Source organism: Ambystoma mexicanum, chromosome 7p, assembly GCF_040938575.1.
Source record: "Ambystoma mexicanum isolate Mex_15411 chromosome 7p, UKY_AmexF1_1, whole genome shotgun sequence".
NCBI lineage: Eukaryota > Metazoa > Chordata > Amphibia > Caudata > Ambystomatidae > Ambystoma > Ambystoma mexicanum.
Window position 1 is genome coordinate 11,880,792 of NC_090939.1, and position 15,506 is coordinate 11,896,297.

The window sequence follows — 15,506 nt, forward strand, 5'->3', positions numbered from 1 at the left end:
CTTCCTGCAAGATCTCTAGGGCTTCCGCCCTCTTGTCGTCTGGCAGGAAGTCCAGCAGGGGGGCCAGTTTGTACCACAACTCCCTGTCGTAGCGGGCTACGATAGCCAAGGCGTTGGCTGCCTTAATCGTCGTCGCTGCTGACGAGATGACTCTGCGTCCAATCGTGTCTAATTTCTTTCCCTCGCCGTCCGGCGGGGAGATCGACGTAGAGGCCGCGCCCCCCACCGCTTTCTTCCTGGCCGCCGCGGAGACGACCGAGTCCGGGGTCGGCTGTGCCCGAAGGCACAAGGGGGCCGCGTCCGGGACCCGGTACTTCTTCTCGTACCGATCCCTTCTAGCCGGCGTCGTGGATGGGTTCTTGAGGAGGGCGAGGCCCTCATCCCAAATATCGTCTAGTAGAGGTACAGCGAGGACCGTCTTCCTCTTGGTCTCGCGCCGTTGATAAAGGAAACCTTCCTTCCTTCTCTTCCGGGCAGTGCTGGAAAAGCTTGGATGCCCTGGCGATCATGGAGTGAAACGATCCAATCTCGTCGGGCGGGGAAGCCCGGGTGAGAGGTGACGACAGGAGATCCTCGTCGTAAACCTCGTCGTCTGTACCCGTCGCGGCCGTGTCAGTCCCCGTATCATCCCCACGTGTCGTGGACGGGGAGGAGGGCTGAACAGGAGGTGGAGGATGAATCCTTCTTCTCTTAGGGGGAGGGCTCCCAGAAGGGCCTGGCTCCGGGTCCCCGGTCGGGAGCGGTTCCTCCGTTGGTGGTAACGGCAGTCTCGTCCTTATCTCCGACCATAAGGACTGTATAGCCAACAAAATGGCCGCCGAGTTGTCTTGCGGCACTGGTTGAGGGGAGTCCGACGGGCGGTCAGGAGCCCCGTCGGCACCCTCGATGTTCTTGTCGTCTCCTACGTCAGGGTCCCTCCCGACGGGCTGGTCTTCTTCCACGACAATGCCGTGGCTTAAGACTTCAATCAGCTCCTTCTCAGAGGTTGAGGCCGAATCCACGACGACCTCCTGTGCCACTTTTTCTTCTCCGTCGGAGGTTTCACAGGGATCCTGTCGATGGGCATGAAAGAGGACTCCCTCCGCGGTGGCAGGGAGACTCTGGGCCCCGAGGTCGCCACCACTGGTGTAGCCTCCACAGGCTGAGCCAGGGCCGCCGCGACTGTCTCGATAGAGGCCTTGGCCGGGTGGATTAAGGCTTTCACCACCTTAGGTGCGCTCACCGCCTTCTCCTTGGGGGGAGGGTCACCGCCTCGCTCCCCCTCCGATGGGGCCTTCGAGCTCGACCGGGGTCTCTCCAGGAGCTCCACCGGGTGCTCGGCCTTCCTCTTACCCGAGTCAGAGCGTTGGCTCGTGGTTGATGGCGCCGGGGAGGATGCGCCCTGCCTGGCGCCCGTAGAGTCCGACCGTTCGGCGCTCCCGGTGCCAGCGGACTCGCAGTGCTTGGCCTTCTGTTGGACCCCCGTCGCTGGAGCGCCCTCAAAGATCTTAGAAGACCTCTCGGACTTCTTCTTCTTCTTCTCGCCCGACGGGCTCTTTCCTTCCAGCCAGTTGGCGAGACGTTGATGGGGGTCCTTCATGGTCCGCTCCGACATATTGCCGCAAAACGCACAGTCCTTCTCCACGTGCGTCTTGTCCTCATGTAGGCAGTAAAGGCAAAGGGAGTGTTCGTCCTCCTTAAAGACATTCTGAAGCTAGCATCCAGGGCAGACCCTGAACAGCTTTCCGGGCGTCGAGCTTCCCTTCTCCTGGGCCATGTCCGAGATGGGCCTGAGAAACTTCTGGAGTCCTCCAAAAGCGTGGCTCGACGAAATCTTCACCCTTGAGGGGCGTAGACGAATCCGACACGGGTCCCCGTTAATCGGATGAAGAAAAGGTGGAGCTTGAGGCTCTTTTGACCGAAAAAAAGAGAAATTTTTCTGAGAAAAAAAAACTTGAAAAAAGCATTAACGCTCGAGAGCAATAGCACGAGGATCCCAACACTTGAACGTGCGGTAAAAATCTGAAGATGGCTGCCAGAGGTGGGGCTTAGGTAGAGGGAAGTCATTGGCTGTGGTCAGTATGACGCAGAGATCAGTTATTGGTTACTACTACGAAAGACAGATCAGAAACAAAACTGATACTGATTTTTTCTTTACCGAGGATTCCCAGCCTGATGACGGGGAATATTCATGAGCGTGTGAATCCATGCCAGACCCCATGCTGGAGAAAGGAAGGATACCTCTGAGGAGGTGTAGCTGGTAGTGTGACTTCTTAGAGACGTCAGATATGTGAGGAGAGAAAGAGAGTGTGGAGTCGAAGATGACCCCGAGGTTTTTTGCCTTGCAGGTAGGAGCAGGAAGAGGGCCAAGGGAGGCCGGCCAGAAAGCTGCAGGGAAGGAGGGAGTGGGTGTGCCGATAAGTAGAATCTCAGTCTTACTGGCATTAAGGCAGAGGTCGTTGGCAGCACACGATTCATGGATAGCAGAAAGACAGTCAGAGATGAGGGAAGGGGAAGAGGAGGCTAAGGGTAGCCTGAAAATGAGCTGGGAATCATCAGCATAGCACTGAAAGTTGGGACGGAGCGGCGATGCGGTGAGCAGGAAGTGCCAGATACTGGTTGAACAGCCAGGGGGAGAAGTTAGATCCCCGGGGGACATCACAGGTAGAAAAAAAGATGTCAGAGAGGAAGGACCCCAGTTGGACCTGGGAGGGTCGATTGGAGAGGAAGGAGGTCAGCCACGCCAGAGCCTGACCAGTAATACCCAGGTTATCACGGAGACGGTTGAGCAGGATGGTGTGGTTGACAGTGTCAAAGGCAGAAGAGAGATCGAGTAAAATGAGAAATCAAGGGGTATTAGAGTCAAGGTTTGAGAGCAGGTCGTCACGGATGTTCAGGAGAGCAGTTTCCGTGCTTCTGGCAGCTCTGAAGCCAGACTGATGGTCATGAAGACTACCAACAGATTCAGCATGGAGATTAAGCTGGGAGATGGCCAGTTTCTCCAGGAGCTTGCCCAGGAAGAGAGTGATAGAGATTGGGCGATAGTTAGCTCGGCAGGAGGGGTCGGAAGAGGGTTTCTTAAGAAGGGGGTGCACAAGGGAGTGCTTGAGGGGGGATGGGAAGACTCCAGAGGTGAAGGAGTGATTGCAGAAGTCAGCCAGGGCAGGAGCCAAGGAGTCGATGTGGTCCTTGATAGTTTTGGAGGAACAGGGGTGGACCTGTTTTGATGACTTTCATAAATCGGACTTGTCTCGAAACCTCGTCAGCAGAAAAAAGGGGAAAGGCAGAGAAGGAGGGAGGAGGGGTGGCTGCAGAAGGGCCAGAGGAAGAGCAGGGAATAGAGGGGGGGAGGTGACAGGAGGGGAGTGAGGACAGGATGTCCTGAGTTTTTTAAATGAAGTGAGAGACCGGTGCCGTGCAGAGGGCCTGGGAGGGGACAGGAGAGGTAGAGACTGCAGCAGGGTTGGCCAGCTCCTTGCAGATTTTAAAGAGTTCGGCCGAATTGTTAGATGCCGCAGTGATGCGGGCTTGGATAAGGGCTCTCTTTCTTGGTGAGAACGGAGAGCCGGTATTGCCTTTGGAGCAGGCGGCAGGCCAGTTTGTCAGAGGATGAACATGAAGCACGCCATTTCCTCTCTGCCACCCTCCCTGCACTTGCGTTTAAGGGTGACAAGATCCGAGTCATACCAGGAGTTACATTTGGCTTTGGGCTTCAGGCGGATTCTCATGACAGGGGCAAGGATATCAAGAGTATCAGATATAGCAGAGTGGAGAGTGGAGAGGGCTGTGTCAGGGTGGGAGTCTGCCAAAGGGGGAGGGAGGGGCGAGAAGGTGGTAGCGAAAGCCTCAACTGACACACGCTTCATGGGTCGGATGACCGCGAAGGTGGGTGGCAGTGATGAGGGTGGCTTTGCCTGTGGGGTAGGGAAGGTGATGTGGGAGGATAGGAGAAAGTGATCACTCCAGGAGAGAGGAGTGGAGAGAGGGAGAGTGAGGGGAAGGTCAGAAGAAATCAGAGCATCAAGAGTGTGCCCTGCAGAATGGGTCGGCCCAGATGGGAGAATAGAGGGTGAGAGAGAGTCGCAGAGGTCGCGAAGGAGTCCAGCGGGAGGACAGGAGGCATCAAGGTGGATGTTGAAGTCTCCAAGAAAGAGGAGTTGAGTGGTTGAGGACAGGAGTGAGGAGGAGAGGTCAGCCCACTCAGAGAGGAAAGAGGAAATTTGACCAGGTGGCCGATAGATAGTAGCCACGGTAAGGGAATGGCTAGGAGAGGGAGAGAGTCGGCAGACAAGGCATTCAAAACAGGAGTAGGTCTGCGTAGGAGTGACAGTGGTAGGAATCCACTCAGGGAAGATAAGGGCCACCCCCCCCCCCAGCACGGTTGGGCCTGGGCAAGGAGAGGATCTTGTAACCTTCAGGTAGGAGTGTGTCAAAGCTGGTGACAGAGCTGGCCGTGAACCATGTCTCAGTGAGACCGAGGATGTCAAGGTCCAGTTCCTCAAGAAGGCGACAGATATCAGAGGAATGTTTGACGGCAGTGGGGAGAAACCCTCCCAAGTTTTGGAGAGGGGTTAAGGAGGTACAACGACAACTTGGACATTTGATCTTTCAGGTAATTAAGACTATTTTGGAAACTTAAGAAACTTGTAGAACTTTGACAGATGGTCAAGAACTGTTAAACCCACGAGAATTGTTTTCTACTAAGAAGCATTAGATCTGAAATCAGGAGGGATCCTTGGAAGCCCTGAGAGAGATCGGGGTGAACAACTCTGCCTGGTTTTTATTTTATATTTGTTCTAAGTGGTAGAGAAGATAGGTTTTGGACAGAGAACCATTTTTGTTATTTTGATGTTTGAAGAGCACCTTAGTACAGTGTACTAGGAAGGGAACTCCACGTTTAGCAATAGGGCTAGAAAGTTAAATAAAACCCTTTGATAACCTGCCCTCTGGTCAGAGCCCTTCTCCTGGTTTGCCACAATGCCTGATCTATTTGTGGGATAATTGAAAGTACATTTGAATGAAATGCTAATTTTTAAAATCACACGCGTGTGATGCAAACACTACTGTTCCAAGAGAAACTACTTGCATGTGGCCTGGCAACAACTCATTCCCACCTTTCTCAAACAGAGGTTGTGGTCTCCGGTGCATTAAACTCTGGCAGCGTTGGCAGTGTATATCTAAAACAGTTTCATGTGACCCTCGGAGTCCGTGACACGATCTTACCGCAGAGCAAGCCTTCCTGTCGGATTAGCATTCGTGCCATGGCAAACGAGTCCTCATCGCAACTCTTGTACCAGCTGTCCACAACCTGTAGAAGATAACACATGCTTAATATTTCTGTCGCACAAAAGCATGTGGGTACAAAACAAAATTGTGATTCTGCCTTTCGGGCTTTGTAAACATTTTGTCAGTTAGCCCCGTAAAAAGTGTCTATGAATAACCTGAACACATTGACCTCCCCAATAATCCCCACACCCACATGAGTAACACATGCTACACTTTGTGCTTTCCATACGCTCGTGTACAGGCGCGTTATCAGTGACTTATCATATACGCCACCTCAGTAGGCCAGAGAGAGGATGAGTGGAGAAATACACATAGATGGCAGAGATCAAGGGAAAAGGTTGCAATAGGGTAAGGTGAAGCTATAGGAAGGGTTTACCACTTACATCGGGGGCAGTGAGAAGGCATCATGAAGTAGACAGACAACCAAGATAAAGTTTGGGTTATAAACATTTATTAAATCAAAAAGGCCTGACTTGTCCTATATGCTAAGGTGGGACTTCCCTACCTAAATAAAACTAAGGATGGTCCAAAGCAAATGTCTGTCTCGGTCCAAAACCTATACTTGCCCTCATATCGAATTGTATACAATGTGTAGGGAGGTCAGCATCAAAATGAATGATGTTCAAATAAAAGTTCAGAGCTTTTTGCAGCTCTTGGTTTTCAAAGTGTTCCCTTCCCCGAGGTTCATGATAGTTCAGAGTGCAAAAAGGGGTTCCCTTCCCCAAGTTTTCAAGTCTTTCAATACAACACAATTCCTTGGGATACTTCCCAGCTCTTCTGTTTGGTCTTTCACCAATGTCATAGTTCAGTTCCTTATTGTCAGCACACAAGAGTTCCTTAGATTCAATCACAAGCTTTGTTTATCAGTGGCTATTCCATAGAAGGGTGGACAAAGACTAGGCGCAGTTGTCGGAGCACACAGTTCACCTATTACCGGTGACACAACCGACACACCTTGCTTGCTTCTTTATAGGCACGTTACCACCGTTTCAATTCTACGTTGGTGCTTGCTTCATTCACACGTCACATCCTCATGATGCTGTATCCTTGCTTGTTTTGCAACCATTCACTTGTTGCATTTTCCACATACTCCCATGGCTCTTGCCAAGACTTGTTCACTCAAGTTACACAGTTCCTTATATTCGCATGGCTCTTGCCAATGCTTATTCTCTCTCAAGTTACACAGTTCCTTATATTCGCATGGCTCTTGCCAATGCTTATTCTCTCTCAAGTTACACAGTTCCTTATATTCGCATGGCTCTTGCCAATGCTTATTCTCTCTCAAGTTACACAGTTCCTTATATTCGCATGGCTCTTGCCAATGCTTATTCTCTCTCAAGTTACACAGTTCCTTATATTCGCATGGCTCTTGCCAATGCTTATTCTCTCTCAAGTTACACAGTTCCTTATATTCGCATGGCTCTTGCCAATGCTTATTCTCTCTCAAGTTACACAGTTCCTTATATTCGCATGGCTCTTGCCAATGCTTATTCTCTCTCAAGTTACACAGTTCCTTATATTCGCATGGCTCTTGCCAATGCTTATTCTCTCTCAAGTTACACAGTTCCTTATATTCGCATGGCTCTTGCCAATGCTTATTCTCTCTCAAGTTACACAGTTCCTTATATTCGCATGGCTCTTGCCAATGCTTATTCTCTCTCAAGTTACACAGTTCCTTATATTCGCATGGCTCTTGCCAATGCTTATTCTCTCTCAAGTTACACAGTTCCTTATATTCGCATGGCTCTTGCCAATGCTTATTCTCTCTCAAGTTACACAGTTCCTTATATTAGGACATTTCACAAAACTGCTTTCAGGCAGATCAGTATTCAAAAAGTGCTTGCTTTAACTTAGTTCGGCATATATTAATGGTTTCAGAAGTATGTGTTTGCCTGCCGTCCCAGTGTCCCCCTGTCTAGGCTATCGCTGGTCGGTGCTTGAGGCTTCCAGCCGCCACAAGCTCTCCCTCACTCGTATGAGCTCTGTCTCCCCAGCGGCTCTCCGTGGCTTCGCTCTTGCCTCCGATGTATTTCCTGGAGCTCGAACCTCACGCTATGGCTTTGCCTGGTCACGCCAGTTCCCTTTTCGTGGTTCACCTCAGGCCTCCAGCAACTTAGCCTTGCTTCCCGCTGCATACACTGCCTCTTCCAGTGTCATTCGAGCAATCCATCTGCAACGCCGCCTTCCAAGGGAGGTCTGCTCTCGTCCAGCAGTCTGTAGACCTGCTTCCACAGCGGACTCAATTTTCCTCGATCTTCCTGCTTTTAAACCTCCCGTTTTTAAAGTCCTCTGTCGCATATCCACCCCCAGGGTCAGAATCTAAGAGCGAATGTGATGACTAGTAACGATACATTTGGTTATAACAATGATATTGACGTAAAAGTAGACCCAGGCTCTCAGAAGCGGGGGGGTGGGAGGAGCCTCCCAAATTCCCCTGAGTGATTGAACAGGGTCTTGAGGAAGCTCTGGAAAAGCCTCTGGGGAATAAAACCCAATGAGAGAAGTAGGTGTGTACTCCTCTCTGATACAGATGGAGCAACTCTGTAATAATAGAAGAAATGCAAGGCAAATGCGTAAAATGTAGAGTCCACTACAGTAGTGGATGTTCTTAATTCTGAAGATAGGAGGACGAATGTCTCGTTAGATGAAGCACTTAGAAATGTCTGCTGAAGGGCAGAAATAAGAACACCGTTGCTGTACCAAGCATGGGATGCAAGGCTCAGTCGGTGTGATTTCATGGGCCGCTGGTAGGTGGATCTCAAAAAGGCTCCATCGCTGTGCCGCAAAGGTTGTGAAAAAGCAGCACAGCCGGGAATAGCACGAAGTCAGCCGGGAGGCTGATATATTCAAAACCGTTGCTATGCCGCACAGTTAACAACGCGGCAGAGCCAGTATTATGAGTGGCTGCCGGGAGGCGGAGAGTCACTGGCTCCCGCTGCTGAGCCACGCAGAGGAATCTATGCGTCTCAATCGGGATAAAAGAGATGCTGTGGGGCAGCAATGAATGAATAAATATAACCATTGATGTGCCACGCGGGTGGTAAAAGCCAGCAAAGCTGGAATTATCAAGGATAGAGCAAGGCAAGAAACTGGCAGATAGAGAGGGAAAGAAATGAAAGGAGAGCCAAGGGAGGCCCACATAGGTAGGGATAGAATATGACCAAATACATGAAGAAATATAAAGGGATTCACAGGAGCTACCGATTCTAGTGAGAAGCAACACACTGAGCACAGGGAGGTGCTTGACTTTGTGTATTTTAGTAATGGGATAATGGATTCAAGGAGAAACAATAGACTCCTGCTCCGATTTCCTACAGGAAGAGCCCTTCCACGCCATCTTGGATGTGGTTGTTATGTATACACATGCATCCTTTTCCACCTCTGCCATTATGACCAGGTTGGTAAACGGGTCATGGCAGCGATGGCCTTTCCCTGCCCACCTAAGAGGGGGGTATTTAGGGGAAAGAAGTGAGGATGCCCTCAGATTCCTCACAGCGGATACTGCAAAGTTTGATGGCAAATGTTCTTATATTACATGTTTCAAGAGCACAACCAGTGTGATGGTACCACGAGTGAAGGACTGTGTAATGGACCCAAAGGCTGAAGAAATAGAGCAGCGATAGTCTCATTTATGCTTCTCAGAATGGGTCTCTTGTAAGGAGTCAGAGCGATGTTTGCACTGTTGTATACTGCACTTTATTTACATAGGTAAGATGGCTGCACACTTTATAACAGAGGCATCTACATGCACGATACAGTGGGCATGTGTCGTCTGGGGGTGGGAGTGCCTGTGGGTACAGAAAACACTAGGCAGTGATGCCGAGTGAGGCACCCTTTTTGCATTGGCTTTGAAAATATTCTTTCTCCTAAAAAAATGAAAGGGTAACTAAGGCTGCAGGAGAGAGGGGGTGACATTTTTCACAAATATTTAGAGAGATGTTAAAGAAAAACCATCCCTATGCAGCGTTTCCCTGCCTCAACCAAAACTAAAAGAACAATCAGAATATCCATCAAACAAATAGTCACCGCCCTGTGTCCAAATATATCTCTAGCCCTTACAATCTACAGCTAAAGAGAGCTAATAACACAAACGTTCCTCCACCCGGGCAAGGACTCCCTACCTTGGTGAATGCCGACAGTTCTTCTTGACAACTGTCCAAAATGTATGACTTCCCCCGACGTCAATATCTGCTTCCAGAAAAGTTCACACAGTCAATAGATCCTTCTCCTGGGATGGGTATGGACTTTCAAGACCCTTCACAGGACGCGGAAGAGTGGCTCTTCATCTGATGCACTCGAGCTCCCCCGGTATGATAGAATGTCATTCAATAGTTTGTCATTGCTTCCAAGTGAATAAGTTACCAGAGTTGTCCGCTCTATGAAGGCTTTTTCCAAACAGGTCCTCCCCCCCCGCTCGTCTAGAACCATCAAGGACAACATTGGCTCTCTTGCACCTGCACTCGTGGATTTCTGCAACCACTCTATCGCCACAAGATGTTTCCCCTCCTCTCTCAAGCATTCCCATGTGCGCCCGCTCCTAAAACTGCTGAAGAAGCTGGCCTTGTCCCCAACACAACTCGCACACCGTTGGCGGTCTCCATGATCATCAATCTGGATTCTGACCATCCAGAGGCATGAAAACTGCTCTTCTGAACACCTGTGAAGAACTGCTGGCATCCCTGGACTCCAACTCCCCAGCTGTCCTCATCCTACTTAATCTATCCTATGCCTTTGACACGGTCAACCATTCCATCCTCGTACAAAGGCTCCACAATACCCTTGGTATCTCGGAAGGGGCTCTGGAATGGCTGACCTCTTTCCTAACGGACCGGTCTTCCCAAGTCATCTTGGGTGCCTTCTCCTCTCCTACTTGCTTCTCCACCTGTGGTGTTCCCCAGGGATCTAGCCTCTACCCCTGGATCTTTAACATCTACCATGCTCAGCTGGCACTCCTCATCTCCTTCTCCCCCAACTTCCAGTGGTATGCTGATGCCAACTCTTTTTCAGACTTCCTTCTGACTCACTCACACCTTCCTTCATCCCCGACTGCCTATCTGCCATCCAGGCCTGGTGCACGTGCAACGATCTGTGCCTCAGTACCACAAAACTGAGATCCTTCCGATTGGGACCCTTGCTCCCTCCTCCTTCCCTTCTCTCTGGCCTCCCACGCTAGGCTCTCCCCCTGCTCCTTCTGAAGCTAGAAACCTTGGAGTCATCTTCGACTCCTCACTCTCCTACCTCCCCCACACTCAGGGCATTGCTAAGAAGTCCCAATTCCAACTCTTCCTTCTCAAAGGAATTCTCCCATTTCTCACTTTCCCCCAGGAGCTCAATGTTTCCCGAGCTCTGGTTCTGTCTATGCTTGCCAATTGCAATAGCCTCCTGCTCAATATACCTTCTACTCTGTGACCCCTTCAGCTAATCCAAAATAGAGCAGCAAGACTTATCCTTGACCTTAAAACCCAGGGACTGCATAGTCTCCACTGGCTGCCGGTTGCTGCACGGATCAAATTCAAATCCCTCTGCATCATCCACAAGGCTGTCTGGGGCCAGGGACCACGCTATCTGCAACTCTCTCTTACAAATTCCTCTCCTTCTAGACCTCTACGCTCCTCTGGCACCAACTCCCTGTGTGTAAAGCGTTTCGGTAAACACAGAGCAGGAGGCTGTTATCTTTCCTCAGCTGGATCCCTTTTATGGAACAGCCCCCCCCACCCCCCTCCCTGTGCATCTTGAGCAGGATCTTAAGTTCCGAAAGCACCTCAAGACTTTCCGCTTTTCCTTCTCCTTCCCTTCCTCCGTCCTCTGCTAATCCCACAGTTGCTGCGATTGGTGTCTTGGACCCTTATGCATCCTCTGAGCCCCTGACCATTCACATCCATTCTCCCTAACTTCTGTCTACCTTCCGCACTGCCCTCTTCCTTGCTGCACTTGCATGTTCTGAATACTCCCAAGGCATAGTAGGTTCGGCCATCCCTTCCCCCACTGTATTTATTGTATATTTTAATTGTACTGCAATCCTATGTTCCCTCCCTGTTGCCCTGAGGGAGCTTTGAAACAGAATGTATTTGCTGTATAAGCGCCTAATAAGCAAACACAACTAAAAAGAACAGCACTACCAATAGTGGCCCACTACAGATCAAACACATTTGAGATTGGGTCCTCCCCTTTGGGAGAAATCTGTTTTTAGCTGATAAACTTTATTCACTAGTGACCACCAGCATTCGCTCTTATGGACTGTCCCATTCCTCCCCAGACAACGGTCGGCCCCCCAGCACTCTGCACCCCTTCCCTGCTCAGTCAGCCACCCGCACTACCAAGACCCTCCTTATCTCTCACCACACATTGCAATGACCCCAGTCATCACCAGCTCTGCCTCGACATGACATAACCCACTTTCCAATTTTCTGGCATTCATGTTCCTCCCCCTCGGCGTCCATGACCCAACCCCCACATTACGGCCGGAATTACACTATCAGCACCCAAAACGGAGCCAGGCGCTAATGTCGTTATTGGTTGCAGAGCCCACATGGAGGCTCTCGTCAGCATTGAGCTGGTAGGCCATTAACAGCCATGTGTGTCCCCAAACTCTGCGAATACCGTTATGGTAATGTGCCGCAGTTGGATTCCAGCAGCACGTAAAACGCTTCAGAGCACACTCTTTAGTCAATAAAAAAACCTGTACGTAGAGGGGGTGTCTGGTTTGACATTGGTTGAAGATTTTAGAGAGGGAATAGGGAGAGTTGTATTATATTAGGAGTGCATAGAAGCACACACTCACCGTTCTGTCCAGCACTGTTGGGATGAAGTCATATCCAATACCCTCTACTTCGTACGAGGTCTTGTCCGTCTTGTTCAAATCTTCAGGCTCTGCAAGGATGGAACCTTCTGGATCGACACCAATTACCTGTGAAAGGGAGAAGAGCCAAGATCAGCTTACAACTATGCTTTCCATTTTGCACTCAGAGATTTACACAAACCCAGACACACAAGCGAGCCCAAAGTGAAAGACAGCAGTGGGGCAAACTACCTCTGCAGAGAGCTCACAAGATTTAAATCCAATCAAACAGCCACTGTGGAGTTCGGTGCTGGACTGTGCCTGTGGGTGGGACCAGACTGATATGGATATGTGCCCTCAGACCCCTCTCACGGGAAGCTGTCATACATGGAGCTTTGGTTCAGGTTCCTCATCACGCCCACAAAGGACCGTAAAGAGAAATAAGAGTTTCACACTGCGCTACAAGGAAATGAGAGCTCTGGGAAGCTTGTTCTTGACCCAGACCGCGAGAGCATGGAACTCTCTCAGAGTATACACGCAGGATTAAACATGTCCTACTATTCAGAAAGAAGATTAAGACTTCCAATTTTGATTACTCCCTTTGTACCCCCTTTCTCTCCCTCACATATTTTTGGGATTTAGATAGTGCTTGGATATATATGTTGGAAAAAGCATGTAAAGATGTCCAAAATATAGCAGAATGGAAAGTTCTGTGCACTAGAGCACCAGCCACCATTCCCGTGCATGAATAAGCCGGTACAGTCTACATCCAAAGGTTCCTTTGTGTTGAAAGTGCTAGACCGGTGTTCTCTGTTCTAGGCCAAACAGTGATGGCATGGTCGCTTCAGCAGTTATGAGCTGTATACAACTAAGCGTTGGTTCCCAAAAACGAATTCCAGAAACAAGTGGAAATTCCCCATCTCCTGAAAGAAATCCCTCCACAAACTAACTTGCAGGCCGTGTGACAAGCGCCATCTGGCAGAGCTCCCGTATTCAACTAATGGTGATGGACGGCCGCTCCTGTACAAAGAACTGGGACTCGCATTTACACTAGTCCAATAAAAACTCACCAACCTATGTATTGTGTCCCAAGGAGCGAATGTTGTTCCTACTGCAGTCACAGCTGCTGAGGAGCACACTTTCATCTCCGCAAACTCCAGTGTCTTACTTTCTGTGTTAGGAGAGAGGAGGCGAGCGTCAGTCTTTACTTCTGCTGCTGCCACCGAGGAACACAGAGCTGACTCTGCTCTAAGAAGAGGCTTGAGTGGAAGGAGCTCATTTCTTCCCTTAACGAGACTGTTCAGGGTTTGTGGGTCATGATGCTAAAATAACCACCTTTGCTGTTCCATGGTAGGACTGGGGCACCACACCCTCACACTCCTGCCCACACCCTGCTTCCTAAGTGCCAAGCAAAACAGAGGTCTGACGAGTATGTGAAAAAATGTGACATTATAAAGCACCTCCCTGTATTCCAACAAGGAATAAAGATATTCAAAAGGATCCCAAGCATCACTTTAAAAGACCTCCTGGCACCAAAGGCTCCAACTTCGGAGCATGGAAGGAACAAGTTACTTACCTGTAACTGTTGTTCTCCAGCATGGGTCTGGCATGGATTCACATGCTCATGAATATTCCCTGTCGTCAGGCTGGGAATCCTCGGTAAAGAAAAAACCAGTATCAGTTACGTTTCTGATCTGTCTTTCGTAGTAGTAACCAATCACTGATCTCTGCGTCATACTGACCACAGCCAATGACTGCCCTCTACCTAAGCCCCGCCTCTGGCAGCCATCTTCAGATTTGGTAGCACGTGAAGTGGCAGTATGACCAAGTGAAGAGCCACAGAGGGGTAGGCGGGAGGGTTCGCATGTGAATCCATGCCAGACCCATGTTGGAGAACAACAGTTACAGGTAAGTAACTTGTTCCTTCTCCAGCATGGGGTCTGGCATGGATTCACATGCTCATGAATAAAGAATACATAGCAGTACACACATGCACAACCACGGGAGGTGGCAAAGGCTCAACATTAAGCATTACATCAACCTCAACATCAAGCAAATCTTACCTCCTCACCAGGCTCACCTTAGGCGAACAGGTTGCGCACCACTGCTTGGCCGACCCTGGACTCCTTCCTGGAATCCTGATCGACGCAGTAGAATTTCGTGAAGGTGTGCGTCGACCTCCACGTAGCAGCCCTGCAGATGTCCAGCAAGGGCACACCAGATAGGAACGCCGTGGTAGCTGCGATCGCTCTGGTGGAATGGGCTCTCAGACGGCCAGGCAGCGGTCGGTTTGCCAACCGATGACAGTACATGATACAGCCGGAGAGTCATCTGGAAATGGAAGCCTTCGAGAGAGCCTTCCCCTGATTGACAGGTCCAAAATTCACAAAGAGTTGTGACGTCTCCCGAAAACACTTGGTGCGGTCCACGTAGAACTTCAGCGCTCTAGCCACATCCAGCGAGTGCAAAGTCCTTTCAGCCGGCGACGAAGGCGACGGGAAGAAAACAGGCAACACCAAGGGTTCGTTGAGGTGGAAGTCCGACGGCACCTTGGGCATGAAGGAGGGGTGCGTCCTGAGCACTACCCTCGTGTCGTGAAAAGTCAAGTACGGGGGCTTGCAGGAAAGGGCCTGGATCTCTCCCACCCGTCGTGCGGAGGTGATGGCCACAAGAAACGCTGTTTTCCACAAGAACTTCAACGGAGCCGAGTGCAGAGGCTCGAACGGAGGTCCCATGAGCTTGGTCAGCACCACGTTGAGCTCCCACGCCGGGGCCGGAGCCTTCACCGGCGGGAACGATCTGAACAGTCCCTTCATGAACTCTTTCACCAGAAGATGAGACCACAAAGACCTCCGCCCCGTGGTTCTGGTGTATCGGGAGATCGCAGCAAGATGAATCTTGATGGACGTGTGAGCCAGTACAGCTTTGGCCAGCGTCAGTAGGTACGGCAGCACTTGGGGGGCCGTAATCCGTAGAGGGTTAATCTTCTGTGCGTGGCACCAGACAGAGAACCTCTTCCATTTGTGTCCGTAGCATTTAAGAGTTGAGGACGCCCTAGCCTTTGCAAGAACCTCTCTGCAGTCGGCCGGTATGTCATATCCTCCAAACTCTAACGCTGCAGGAGCCAGGCCTGCAAGTTCAGCGACTTCGGGTCGTGATGGAGGATGGCGCCTCCTTCCCTGGAGAGAAGATCCGCGTCCACTGGAAACTTGATTGACGGGGACGCTGACAAGTCCAGAAGGTCCGGGAACCATATCTGCCTCGGCCACGCAGGTGCGACGAGGATCATCCTGCACCGTGACCTCTTGAGCTGGTTGATGAGCCGGATCAGCAATGGCAATGGAGGGAACGCGTATAGAAACAGGCCCTCCCAGGGGAACGAGAAAGCATTTCCCATGCTCCTCGGCTGGGGAAACCTGCTGGCGAACCTCCGGCACTTGGAGTTCATCGCCGTCGCGAACAG

General features: G+C 50.5%; 1 protein-coding gene across 4 annotated transcripts in view; it reads right to left on the reverse strand.

Annotated features, from left to right (window-relative positions):
- LOC138525617 (cystathionine beta-synthase-like protein) overlaps positions 1–15,506 on the reverse strand; it is a 398,784-nt gene that overhangs the window by 176,832 nt on the left and 206,446 nt on the right. For all 4 annotated transcript variants that reach the window (XM_069635667.1, XM_069635666.1, XM_069635665.1 and 1 more), the window contains exons 9-10: positions 12,047–12,172; positions 5,203–5,287 (exon numbers count right to left, since the gene is read on the reverse strand). In XM_069635667.1, the coding sequence (XP_069491768.1) occupies positions 5,203–5,287; positions 12,047–12,172 (211 nt within the window). The remainder of the gene's footprint in view (positions 1–5,202; positions 5,288–12,046; positions 12,173–15,506) is intronic.